Raw genomic sequence first — 12,077 nt, forward strand, 5'->3', positions numbered from 1 at the left:
TTTTCCTTCCCCCCCAGACATGACTATAAACTATCCCTAGAATGTTTTTCTCCACTTCTGAGACTTTTTGCTACGACTTTCAAAGGCGGCGGGACTGAACTGACGTATTTTCTACAGAACGATAAATTCCTCGCCTCTCAGCTGCCGCATCCGTTCGAGTCGAGAGCCCAGTATGAGCGCTCATTGCGACTCCCCATGGGACCGGAATGGATGACGAAGGAAACCTTCCAGGAGGCGACGAAGCCGAGGGTGTTGTTGAAGCAGGGCATTATTGCCCCCATGTCGCGTCCTTCGCGGTAAAAAGGGAGCGTCTAAGCGAGGCCGTCGGCGACACTAGCCAGGCTACATATGTGTTTTGCCAAGGGCAGATAAGTTGAGTGATGTTGGTCCCTTTGGATGTCCCTCTGGGGCTTAGTTAAAAGGATCACGGAAATGTGTCGTACCATTTCATATATATGCATGACAGGCCACTCGGGCTACGTATGGATTACTCTAGAATAACTGATCAGGAGCAAAAACAATTGCAAAAGCATGTTGTGACGCTTCCCAATACTCTCACAATGGCCAACCACTTCTTTTTCTGCCTAGCCAGACTTGAATCCAGGCGAATGTAAGTGCCCGGGCTTTCCAAACCGTCCGCGCCATCATATGATACACAAGAAGAAGAAAAAAGAGATTCGCTCTCTCACACAAAGAAGAGTTCTACCCGGCGGCGGGGAGAAGTAAAAACGATGGTTTCCAGAGCAATCCCACACCAATCCATACTTGGGGATCGTCGGACATCTACAAAGGATTTGATCAACTCTTGCCGAGGGTCTTATGCACAAAAGTTTTGGAAAAGAAAAGAAACAGAAAAGGAAGTAATTAATGGGAAAGGAAAGAGAAAATGCATTGGTAGTCGGGGTGCGCAATCCTATCGAGAGGAAACGCTTAGAGTCCGACGACTCCCAAAGCCCTGCCCAAGGCATCGCTTGGGGTGACGTAGAAAGCTAGGGCGATGATAAGGTAAAGCCCCAGCAACATGGCGCCCTCCAAGTAGTTCGACCGGCCATCTTGCACGGTGTACGTAACAACCATGACGGAGAAGGCAAAGGCGACTGTTTCGAAGGTCTCGAAGTGGAGGGACATGGGCTGATCGAGGACGGCCCAACCGAGAATGACCAGAAAGGGGGTGACGAGAAGGGCAATCTGGATGCTGGAGCCGATGGCGACGCCCATGGCGAGGTCCATCTTATTCCGAACGGCCACGACGACGGCTGTTACGTGTTCGGCCGCGTTTCCGACAATGGGGATAAGGATCATGCCGATGAAGTTCCTGCTGATATGGGCGCTCTCGACGACGTCGTCGATGCTTCCGACAAGGTAGTCGGCGCAGATGGCAACAAGAACCGTGGTGACGACGAGAACAAGGGCGGCGGGAATCGCACCCATGAGGGGGACTTCTGGCTCATCTTCGGAGAGTTGCTGCTCCGAGTCGAAGAGGTTCTGGTGCGTCCGGAGCTGGAACCAGAGGTACAGGACATAGAGGAGAAGAAGAATGATGGCAGTGCCTCGAGATAAGAGCAGGACAGTCCTCTCCTTGTCTTCGTTGTTCCCATCCAGTACGTTGTAGAGCTAAGTGAGCGGAATAGTCAGTTTTTGTAATTGAGAGAGCTAGCTGTTTTTGGGGGAAGAATTCAAGAGGTGTTTACCGTGGCCGGAATGACAAGCGACGCCGAGGAGAGCGTCATCAAGGAGCAGGTCGTCTGGGCCGTTGCAGAGGCAAAGCCCTGCTCCTGGCCGAGTTGAGTAGACGGGTGACGCATGTTGACAATGCCGCCGAAAAAGAAGCACATGCCCATGACGAGGAGGAGATTGGAGAGGATGGACCCGAGCATCGACGACTGGACAACCTCGATCTGGCCTTCTTTCAGGGCGACAATGCTGACAATCAATTCGACGGCATTACCAAAGGTCGCGTTGAGCAGTCCACCGATGGCGTCTCCCAGCTTCATGGAAATTTGCTCGGTGGCGAAGGACAGGACGGCGGCAAGAGGGATGATGGCAAAGAAGTTGATGGTGAAGACGGCGGTGGGGCTCCATTGTAGCTCGCCGGCGACGATGCCCAAGGGCACCATGATCAGAAGGAAATTGACATAATCTAACAATAGGTTTCAGTAAGGATCGCGATATCCGGAAGGGGTGGGCCAAGACCAGAGAGCCAAGAAGACTGGGGAGCCAGGAAGGGGACCAAGTACTCACTGCTGTATAATGTGAGCTTGGTAACATGCCATGTTTCCGACGGATACCTGATAAGACGATTTGGGTTGTCGCGGCCTGGTGTTCTGTCGTATTTCAGAAGGAAATGCATAGCTGTGGTTCTAGCTCCATCGTGATCGCCATCGCCGTTGGGAAGAGCATCACTGTTGCTGGTGGCTCGACCATTCACCAGCAAGGGGGAATTTTCATCGGGTTCACGAGCAGCAGACATAGTGTCTTCGGAATTCCAAGTGCGTCTCAACTGTTCGCGAAAGCTGGGGTTGGCCGCTATGTTGCAGATAGTGACATATGGTCAGCCAGAAGCACGGGATGAGCCTCGAGTGGTGAGAGTGGTAATAGAAGGTAGAACGAGAGCTTGAGATTTGGCCAAGTCCGTTCTACTCCGCAGTGGGGAAAAAAGGATAAAGGATATAAAGAAGAGAAAATAAAAGCAGTACGAAAACTCGAAGAGGCCCTTCCGAGAAACAAAGCACAACAAAGCCGCCCAAAAAGCTAAGCCTGAAAGGAGATAGGATAGGATTTGTCCTTGTCTGGCGGTCTGGGACTGGGTCCAACTGGTAATTACTCGATGTACTCACTCGATTCTCCACAGAGAACTCAGTATCGAGCTCGGTCTTGGTTCAGGAGAGCCAAGGACCAAGAATAAGAAAACAAATAGACAAAACAATAGTCTCAAAAAATCGACTGTGTGAGAAGCAATTTGCGGGATTGTATGCGCTCAGATGTGGTTCACATTAAGCACGTTTGACATGAGAGGAATTCGGACATGATGAGCTGAGATAGATGGAAAAACGACGAGAGAACCCAGACAAGTACTTACACACCATGGTGTTACTAAATTCTTCTGGCGAAAATAACGCCTTCCTAGAAAAGTAGCTAAAGGATTATTGAGGAATCAGGCGGTGACAGAGAGGCGAAGCTCGTGAATTGATGCCAATGAACAAGCCACGCTGCAGGAATTCAGAGGACAGAGTACGGTAAATCTCTCGCTTCGTTGGCGCAAAAGACGGGCGAAGGGTGAGAGACGGGGATACGAAGTACTGAGTACGCGAGTCGGGAATCCAGCCGGCCGTACGCAAAGATCTTTGTGGGGAAAAAGAAAAAGAAGGACCGAAGGAAGGGGCAGAGCAAGATGGGGTTGCTTTGCGCCGCTCGAGATTGTTGTGTTGTGTGTTGTCGTGTCCAGCAGACGATAACGTAGAACTGGTGAGAGTAACGAAAAAGAAAGAAAAAATAAGAAAGAAAAAATAGGCGAGAGAGAGAGAGAGAGAAGAAGAAGAAGAAAAAGAAGGTCGAGAAAGGAGAGTAGCGGTCACGTTGAGCTGTCGTCGCGCAGACAGCAATGCGTATGTGTGATGGTAGTTTGAGGTTTGAGGTGCAGAGAGAACAAGGGCCGACGCTTCTCTTGGCTGTAGTTTGTTGCTGCGGGTGAAGCTTGTTGAAACCGTGTTTGGTGACGGTGGGTGATAAGCTGAACTGGGAGAGGAGTGGAGGTTGGTTGGGTTGGTTGAGGTCGGTGCATGGGCGGCCTCTTAATTGTCATCCTGCACGGTACTTTTCCAGCTCACTGTGCCGGATGTCGTAAACAAGGTAATTAGCGGGAAAGAGGATAAGGTAAGCAAAGCGCTAACGAAGTACCTACATACCTTATGCACCACCTCGTCAGAGATCCATTATTTCCAACAGAAACAGGAGCGAGATCCATAATCCTGGGCGTGGGGTGGGACACCAAGGTAGGTACGGAGTACAGGTACCTGAGGTCATGAGTTGGCCCAAATCTCTCCTTGTCATTGGTCACTTCGGCCTTGGTCCCCGAAACAGCGCGCTAGTTTCGTCACTGTTCGTCCGGACAACCGGGCTTGTCAATGCCCAAAGTATTCGCAAGTAGTTTGTACTCAATAGTCCATAGGCATGTACGGAGGAGTACCTATGGCGTGGCAAGACAATCCTAGGTACCTTAGGTACCTAAGGTACCTTAGTGGATCGTTACGTGACTCGCTCCGGATTCAATGTTCCGAAGTACTTCGTACCTTACCTTACGGATACTCTTTGTTCGTGAACATGAGGTGAACATCAATTGCTACACCTTCGTAACTTGGAAGTCAACTCAGAAATACCATGAGAGCGAATGTCACGACCACTAACTTTTGCCAATATGATCTGCTACACTATGAGGTCTTCTGAAGTGTCCCTTCGTGGTTATTAACCAATACTCGCCTCTTCCTCGGACGGAACAGTTGCTATGCGCTAGTCTGGCGCCGTCAGGACTCCAGCATTGTGCTGCCTAATTATTCGTTCTCGTGTGCCCCCAGGGGCGCCGTAAACCCTACGATACACACGCTTCTGAGAAACTAGGAGAAAATTGTGTAGCTCGGACTTCATGACACCGACATGCCCAGAAATGCTGAGCTGGCGTTCGGTGCGACGGGCCCTTTTTCCTCTTCAGACCAAAGTCACAAAAATGGAGAGCGATCCAAGTAGTGAATGCGACCTCGAGACGGAAAAAAAGAAAAAAAGAAGAAGAAGAAGAAGAAAAGGTAAAAAGGCCCCGAAGAAGAATGGAAAAAATAAAGGATGAAGTCGAACCAAGCAATAAAGCCAAGAAACCGAAAAAGAACGGATAAGGTCATGTTGGGATGGTGTGAAAGAGTGGGCTGTGATGCGTCACCTCTTCGATATCCGTACAACGTACTGCCCTGCCTTATTCCGATTCGACTTGGAGGAAGCAATGCTATCTAAGGTATCTATTCGGTAGCTCTAGTTTCTCGGTACACATCGTTTGCAGAGCCAGGTCTAGCACAGATACAGGTTGATATCCTCCAGGTATGATAATCATCTATCCCCGCTCTCGTCTACCCGACGCCTCTTTGGGGCCTTCCATTGCGGTTGCTCTCGGGGAAGGCAGGCATGGCACCTAACAACCGAGTAACAGATAGGCCTCGTAGGTAACCATGGCACGCGCACTGCATATAGTGGTGAACACTCGTATCTCGCGTCTGACAGACCAGAATGCCGCCCATGTTTCAAAAACGGAGGGAGAAAGAAAAGGAAAGGAAAGAAAATGCTCTCGTCTATGCTATCCTCACCACATTAATGCCCTATCCTCCCCTTCCCTGTCAAATCCCACCCATGACTGTTGATTCCTCCAGTTAGCAATGACTACACTCACGAGGCTTCTTTTTGGACGGGGCCGACTCACTTGCGGCATATGTCAAGTACCATGTCAAACTGGCACCACCGTCTATCCACGCCGGATCAAAGTGAGTCTGGTTAAAGAAATCCCACGCAGCCGTTGGATTGACCGTCGCCAAATTCCCAAACACGATGCCTCTCCAGCCGCCTTCGACGTCGTGCGCTCGGCCTTGGCTGAAATACACGTCCCATTCCTCGTCGACGAACCGTTTCGACCGGATGAAAGGAGACGGAGCCAACAGCGGGATCATGTGGATGCCTTGGATGTATTCGATGTTGGCTCCGAAGTACGTAGTGTGATCGCACTTGTTCTCGAACAAGATACCCGCCACCTTGTTGCCGACGAAGCGCTCTGGCTGGACCTGATTGTCGATGGTGTAAAGATAGTAGTGCCTGAGGGACCGCGCTAGCACGGCCAACTGAAGATTGCCCCTGAGATGGCATATCCACGATCAGTTGCTGTCATGCGAGAAGGTACCAGGAGCAAAGTTAGGGGGGGGAGATACATACCGCATGGCCATATTGGCATCGCCCGTCACTGTACCCCACATCTTAACAGCGTACGCCTGCATCATGTCCTCTGAGCTCGACTCTTGGTCCTAGAGGATAACACAACGTTAGTAAAAAAAATAAAAAAAAATTAAAGAGAGAAAGAAAGAAAGAAAACCACAGCCCCCGGCAGACCACTTTTCCACGCGCTTACCTTTCCATCAAAAGACGGGAAAAGACCGTGGGCCCAGCTGTGCCCGTGATACCAATCGAAAGACCGCCATTGGGGGAAATATCTGTCCTTGGCACTCGGGTTGGCAAAGTCGCGAATGAGCAAGTCGACATATGCCTTGTTCTCGGGGATCCAACTCGGATCCATATGGGCAATGGCCGCAGCCGCGAGGATGTGGTAACCATAATGAAAATGATGGTCGTTGTACATGGTGTTACCAAAATCCACACCAGTGTCTCCTGTGACATACGAGCCCGACGAGACGAGACCGCCCCAGACGCCTGCGATAATATCAGGGCCCGCAAGCTTTGTTATAAGAGGAGGCAAGAATGACACTCACGTTCGTATACCAGAGGGTGCTTCTGTCGATTGGCGGCAAATCGACCGAAAGCGTACTTCAGTCTTGGAAGCGCTTCGTGGGCCAACTGCCTGTCACCGAGCAGATCATTGATGGCAACGAGCAGAATACCGAACTTCGCCAGTGTCTAGCGATTTTTTTTTTGTCTCTTTTAGTTTCCATCATCAAGGTTTCACGGACACGAGAAGAGAATCGGATAGACAAACCTTCCCGCTGAAGTACATTGAATCGAGATCGGACAGCTCCGCCATGTCCTGGGACGCTTCCCGGATTGCGACCCTGCGCACCGCAGCCCTCGCCTGATCGGACATTTTCGTAAGGGTCCCGCGTTCTGGATCCCAGGGCGCAAAGTTCATATCCACCGGCAGCTTGCGCTCTACCATGGTCCATCGGTCCGCCATGACGGCGGTGGCCATACCTTTTGTGGGGGTCTGAAGCTTCATGTCGCAGATAGCCGATCTGGTCTTGTCATCGAAAGAATCGACATGATGAGGCAGAGCATACATGAGGAGTCTGCCTTGGGGGTGACCTTCCTTGGCAAAGTCGAAGGTGTAAGAGCCGATGTTGTGGCTAGCGGTCCCGGTAAGCTCAACGTTGGTGGGGAAAACGCCTGCTGCCTCGTCATAAAGGCCCTCGCCGTTGCCCGGGTCCTTCGCGACTTGAATGATGCCGTAGAAGGGCCGCCGCGCCTCTGCGTATCCGTTGTTGACAACATGCAGATCCAGGGGGTCACCACGAGTCGCATAGGAGTAGACACGCCATGTTCTGCCGTCTTCCAGGTGGAAGTTGAACTTAACAACGCCCGGTTTGGGGTCCCACATCACACGGGTGACGTTGCGGAAGAAGACACCTGTTTGGATGACCGGCGTCGCCCCGGCATACTGGGCAGTGACGAAGGCCATGCCCTGCACAAGCGGAAACGACACAGCCGGACTTGAGTTGCTACGAGGCCGGAGATGAACTCGTGCGGAAAAGGCCGTTATATTGTCGGTCGCCAGCGTCGCCTCGCTACCGAGCTCTTTGGCACTGACAATGATAGACTGGATACCAATGGGGTTGATGAAATACGAAGAGGCACCGGTTGGCTTTGTCGGACCATAAACCCTCTGGTCTGCCTCGATGTGCGAGATGGCCATGCCATGGCTTCCGGCAGGCCCTCTCCCTGCAGCCCAGGCTATGGAGTACGGATTGATGTACGTCGGTGCTGACTGATCTCCGACGAGAAAATTGCCGAAGAACTTATTCGTTTGGATGGGTGGTTGGGATATGACCCCTTTCTTCTCGGCGGGATGGTCATTGCGAACCTCGAACTGAGGTGGGGGTGGCGCTGTGGAGATGGGCTCTGCGAAGATGTCGGACGAAGGCATTTTGAGCTCCTCCGAAGGATATTCAGGAACGGGTAGCACATGCCCCAACGAAGAGGAGTCAACCTGTATGGTTGTCGTTGGAGAAGGGATAGGATCCTCTATGATCGGGCACGAGGTGACTTGGCCTTCGGTTTCGAGCTCGCTGACCACGACACCTGTTGTTTGCGGTGTCTTGTCAGATAAAGTTGCTGGTATCTGGACTATGGCACTGTCCACAGTTCGAGTGGTGACAGGGACAACCTCGTCTGACACGAAGCCTAAGAGGCTTGACACAGGTGAGGCCGTAGGAGAGGTCGAGACAGGAACTGACGTGGTCGAATATACTGTCTCAGTTCGGCAGACCACGGGAAGGTTGTTGTCAAATAAGGAGTCTCCAAGAAGCCGTGGTTGGAGTTCAACTCCCAGGAGAGGCTGAGTATCCGCGCCAGGTCTATGAAGATGCCGATGAGGATGCAGTCGTTCCTGATCACCCTCACAGAGAGCCACCTGGACCATGGTTAGCGTGAGTAACCATAGCCATGAGGCCATGGCGGAAGCCCTGGATACGAATAAAGATGACGAAGGCGACATAGTCTGATGGTATATTCGTCGCTAAGACCTGATCCGTCTATGCTTTGCGAAACATGCGGTTTGAAAAGGGGTCCTGGGACTGGCACATTGCGGATTTGTGATCCGAACAACGAAATCCCCCCGGGGGCGGTTCCCTCGACCCTCAAGTAGAAAATCAAATGCTGGGAGGTTTGAACAACGGGAGGCCACCATCGTGGCCTCTCCCGAACTACGAGTCATGGTAGGAGGGAGCATCATGCAACACTGGACACCCGCAGAGTTACCGGCGCAACGTGGATGTGTGAGGCACGGGCATGTCTCAAAAACACGACAAGGTCTTACCCACGAGGAATGTGAGAGATAATTTCTCGTCCACAAAGGGAAAGACAGGGTCTGATTCTGACGTCCCGAGTGAGACAAGAACAGGCCCAAAGATGAGGGACGATGAATGAGATCGAGGACAGTAGGAGATGAAGGAGATGGTGTTTCGATTTGAAGTGTCTAGTGGGAGGAGAGAGATAAGTTGGTCTTGCACGGAAGTGGTGGCGTTTCCAGTCAGACCTGAGGGTGGTTGTCAGTATAAGAAAGAGGGCTAGACACTGAAAAGGGATGGAGCTGATGTTCACGAAGCCTCCAAACTTCTACTTTCGCGCACAAGTCAGTCATGGAAACTTGTCGTTTCCATCTTGGCGGCATGACCCAGTGTTAGTCGCGTTTCTCCTTCCAAATCCCTCTTGTTGGGTTGGATGCTGACGTACATCCCGTTCCCGTGGGTCCCACTTGGTGTAGGTACTAGTACAACGTAAGGTACCTTAATAAGGTAACCTGGAAGATACCGATACCTTGGTACGGATAATACCTTCATACCTTACCTTAGTACAAGTGCGAAGTACATATGTAATTACCTTGTCGCTCCCCACCAAATACCTTACCCCAAGACGACGGACAGACAGCTCCCCTATCAACACTTTGATGACACAGGTATCAACGGACCAAAACCAGACTCAGGATTTACAGGAGACGCCACTTGGCTCAATCCATTGGGTGGACTTTTTTTTCAAGAGAACTTGAACAGAGAGAGAGCCTAGAACATCTAAAAGGGGAAATGTTCCGTGCATTCAGATTGCCCCATCTTGGCACTGTCCAGACTCACTTCGTTGGAATTCCAGTCTAGCGAATTTGCATTCGTGGCATCGTTTCATGAGGCATTGGCCACGGTGTATAAGGTCCTTCCCGTGATAGGACTACGTGTATATACCACCACAGAGTGTCACGATAACCACATCGCTCAAGTATTCAATGCTTTCAGTCAAGGCAGCGTCAGCGTGTACAACGGTATCATTGTAAGGGTATCTCCCACCTAAGGATTAAAAAGTTGCAGAAACGCCATAACCACCACCCTCGAAGCTAGACCTGACCTCATAGTCCGAGAGCGCTGTACTTTCCCCTCTGAGTCTCCTCCACACCAACTCGTGAACTCCTCTCCCCGGAGCTATCCCGGATCTGTAATTGGTGTTCATGCCGTGCCGGCGCCCGACCATTCTTGGGCCTCTTGGGCCTCGCAAACCCATCCACCTCAATCTCCGCCGCATCAGCAAGTCCGTAACTTCCTTTGTTCACGTAAGGGACTGTAGTAGTCTTGCCCGCTGTCTCAGTCTCGCCTCCACCCCTCCTCTCCGCCCTTTTCTTCTCCCTCTCTTCCCTCTTCCTGTTCCACTCGTCCATACCCTCCGCCTCCCGCCGACAACGCCTCACCTGCTTCTCGGTGAGAACCCACGGCTTGGAGAGCACGTCCCTCCGGAACGCCGCACGCCGCTCCCAGAGCGCCACCTCCTCCTCCGTGGACCGTAGCACCCTGACCTTCTCAATCTTGACCGTCTTCTCGTCTCGGAATAGAGCGACGCTACCCTTAACATCGACCACCGAGCCGACGTCGACGTTCTCGCATCCGGGTTGTTGGTATTCCAGCCGTGGCTCAGACAGAGACGCACGTGCCCGTGCCCGTGCGCTGGCAGCCGCATCAGCGCTTGTTGTACTCTTGTCGTCGACGATTTCGGTTAGGGCGCATCGTTTCACGACCACGTTGCATTCGATGCAAGCGCCGCTGCTGTCGTCGACCGTGTAGACTCGACGCCCGGGGAAATCATCGATGGCAACCACGACGCCGACGATCCGGATCCATTTGATCGGCAAGTTACCGTGGAAGTAGACGTTTTGGCCTGGTGTATGTTCCGGTCAGCGACTGTTTTAGGCGTGCTGAAAAAAAAATTAAAAAAAAAAAAACTCGTCGGACTGTCAACGAAGCCCAGGCTCTCTCCTTTCGTCCATACCTTCAAAGCCCGGGTGGGAGTCGAGGTCATGAATTGATGCCGCATCCAATAGACACCATGTGTTGGATGTAGGGGCGAGGTCGAAGCAGTACTGTGGATATAGGGTCGCCGGTGCACCCGTCATGATACGACGGGCATCTTTGTTCGTATCTTGTTGAGACGGGAAGCTTCAAGGATTTCCGACACTGGAAGTCGTGAAGTGCCTTTTTGGAGGGAGGCGAGCTCCAGGTGTACGAAGTAATTCTTCGTACACGATCAGGGACGCGTCCCGGCCTGTGGCCCGCCTTGGTATTGCCGCCGGTAGTGTCATGTACCACTCTATGGGGAGTACCTTACATCTCTGTTTCACGTTACGTAAAGTAGGTACCTAGGTACAGTGCAGTCGTCCCACCAGGTTGACACCTTACTAAGTACCTTAGTAATTGCCTACCTTAATTACTGCTTGGTACAATGGCCTGACAAAAGTACCGAAGCACCTTGTGTACAGTACTCACAGCCTGAAGCGCTTCGGTTCTTTTGCCCACTCTCTCTACCTATCTTTTAGTGAGAAGGTCGCCCGAATAAACTCGATGAACGCCGTCATAATTAGGTGTTGATGCAGATACGGTGACACGAAGTCCCTACGTCGCGACCTTTAATCAGCTTGATAGGAAATATGGCCACTCACTACGCCGTACACCTCCGGTATGATAGTCGGTGTTTCTAGTAATCGGCGCCGACAGGACGGTATGTATTCGAGGACCTTTGTAGGCGGCTAAGAAACTAATAAGGCAATTGCCGAATAGAAACACCGCCGGAGGGAGGACCAAGGTGATCGGATCGGAGGTGTATTGTCGATATGAACGGCGACTCAACCAAATAATGGAAGAGGGAACACCACCGCAACAGAAGACCATGCTGTCAGACGAGAACTCCTGTACCACGGATATCCAACCCCGTCGCCTCCCCATTCCGCGGCTGTCAACGAAACCCTCCTTAGCATTGTCGCGTTTCCACTGCAGTTCTCTGGATAGAGAAGTCCATCTCCTTGTGTCGTCTGTGGACAGACATTCACGAAACCAAACACGATGTGGTTGAAGCTTTTCTGGAGGTGAGTGAGGGATGACGACTTTCACCCAGGGCTCCGCCCTTTTCCCTACTTTCAGGACCCGTGAGACGCCTCCAGAGCAGGCACCAGGACATCTCTGAGGCCTATATGTATCACCAACACGGTGTGGCATTGAATCCTAGGAACGTCTTGAAGCCGACGTAAGGGATGAAGGAGACCCACGCACCGATAAAAACCATCGCCTATACGCCTC

At 51.8% G+C, this 12,077-nt stretch overlaps 5 protein-coding genes across 5 annotated transcripts in view; 2 read left to right on the forward strand and 3 right to left on the reverse strand.

Annotated features, from left to right (window-relative positions):
• Positions 1-615, forward strand: part of SODALDRAFT_223438 (Utp14-domain-containing protein) — a 3,300-nt gene extending 2,685 nt beyond the window's left edge. Inside the window, exon 2 of the mRNA XM_028607355.1 lies at positions 118-615. Coding sequence (XP_028464411.1) covers positions 118-300 — 183 coding nt within the window. The 3' untranslated portion in view covers positions 301-615. The remainder of the gene's footprint in view (positions 1-117) is intronic.
• A 315-nt stretch (positions 616-930) lies between these two features.
• SODALDRAFT_325916 (Ca2+ transporter) lies at positions 931-2,470 on the reverse strand (the record flags this gene model as incomplete). Its single annotated transcript, XM_028610034.1, has 3 exons — positions 931-1,614; positions 1,692-2,140; positions 2,242-2,470. 3 exons carry the CDS (start codon positions 2,468-2,470, stop codon positions 931-933), a joined length of 1,362 nt encoding a protein of 453 aa, XP_028464412.1.
• Positions 2,471-4,021: 1,551 nt separating this feature from the next.
• On the forward strand, positions 4,022-4,740 carry SODALDRAFT_362426 (hypothetical protein; the record flags this gene model as incomplete). Its single annotated transcript, XM_028614461.1, has 4 exons — positions 4,022-4,146; positions 4,362-4,434; positions 4,511-4,536; positions 4,659-4,740. 4 exons carry the CDS (start codon positions 4,022-4,024, stop codon positions 4,738-4,740), a joined length of 306 nt encoding a protein of 101 aa, XP_028464413.1.
• Positions 4,741-4,892: 152 nt separating this feature from the next.
• SODALDRAFT_335709 (family 81 glycosyl hydrolase) lies at positions 4,893-8,537 on the reverse strand. The gene is made up of 6 exons (XM_028612526.1): positions 6,737-8,537; positions 6,513-6,657; positions 6,155-6,453; positions 5,962-6,050; positions 5,459-5,883; positions 4,893-5,392 (listed from the first exon to the last, which is right to left on the reverse strand). Exons 1-6 carry the CDS (start codon positions 8,423-8,425, stop codon positions 5,376-5,378), a joined length of 2,664 nt encoding a protein of 887 aa, XP_028464414.1. The 5' UTR covers positions 8,426-8,537; the 3' UTR covers positions 4,893-5,375.
• Positions 8,538-9,557: 1,020 nt separating this feature from the next.
• Positions 9,558-11,052, reverse strand: SODALDRAFT_352553 (hypothetical protein). Its single transcript, XM_028613596.1, has 2 exons — positions 10,777-11,052; positions 9,558-10,665 (listed from the first exon to the last, which is right to left on the reverse strand). Exons 1-2 carry the CDS (start codon positions 10,898-10,900, stop codon positions 9,866-9,868), a joined length of 924 nt encoding a protein of 307 aa, XP_028464415.1. The 5' UTR covers positions 10,901-11,052; the 3' UTR covers positions 9,558-9,865.
• Between the last annotated feature and the right edge of the window lie 1,025 nt (positions 11,053-12,077).

This window comes from Sodiomyces alkalinus (genome assembly GCF_003711515.1).
Source record: "Sodiomyces alkalinus F11 unplaced genomic scaffold SODALscaffold_9, whole genome shotgun sequence".
NCBI lineage: Eukaryota > Fungi > Ascomycota > Sordariomycetes > Glomerellales > Plectosphaerellaceae > Sodiomyces > Sodiomyces alkalinus.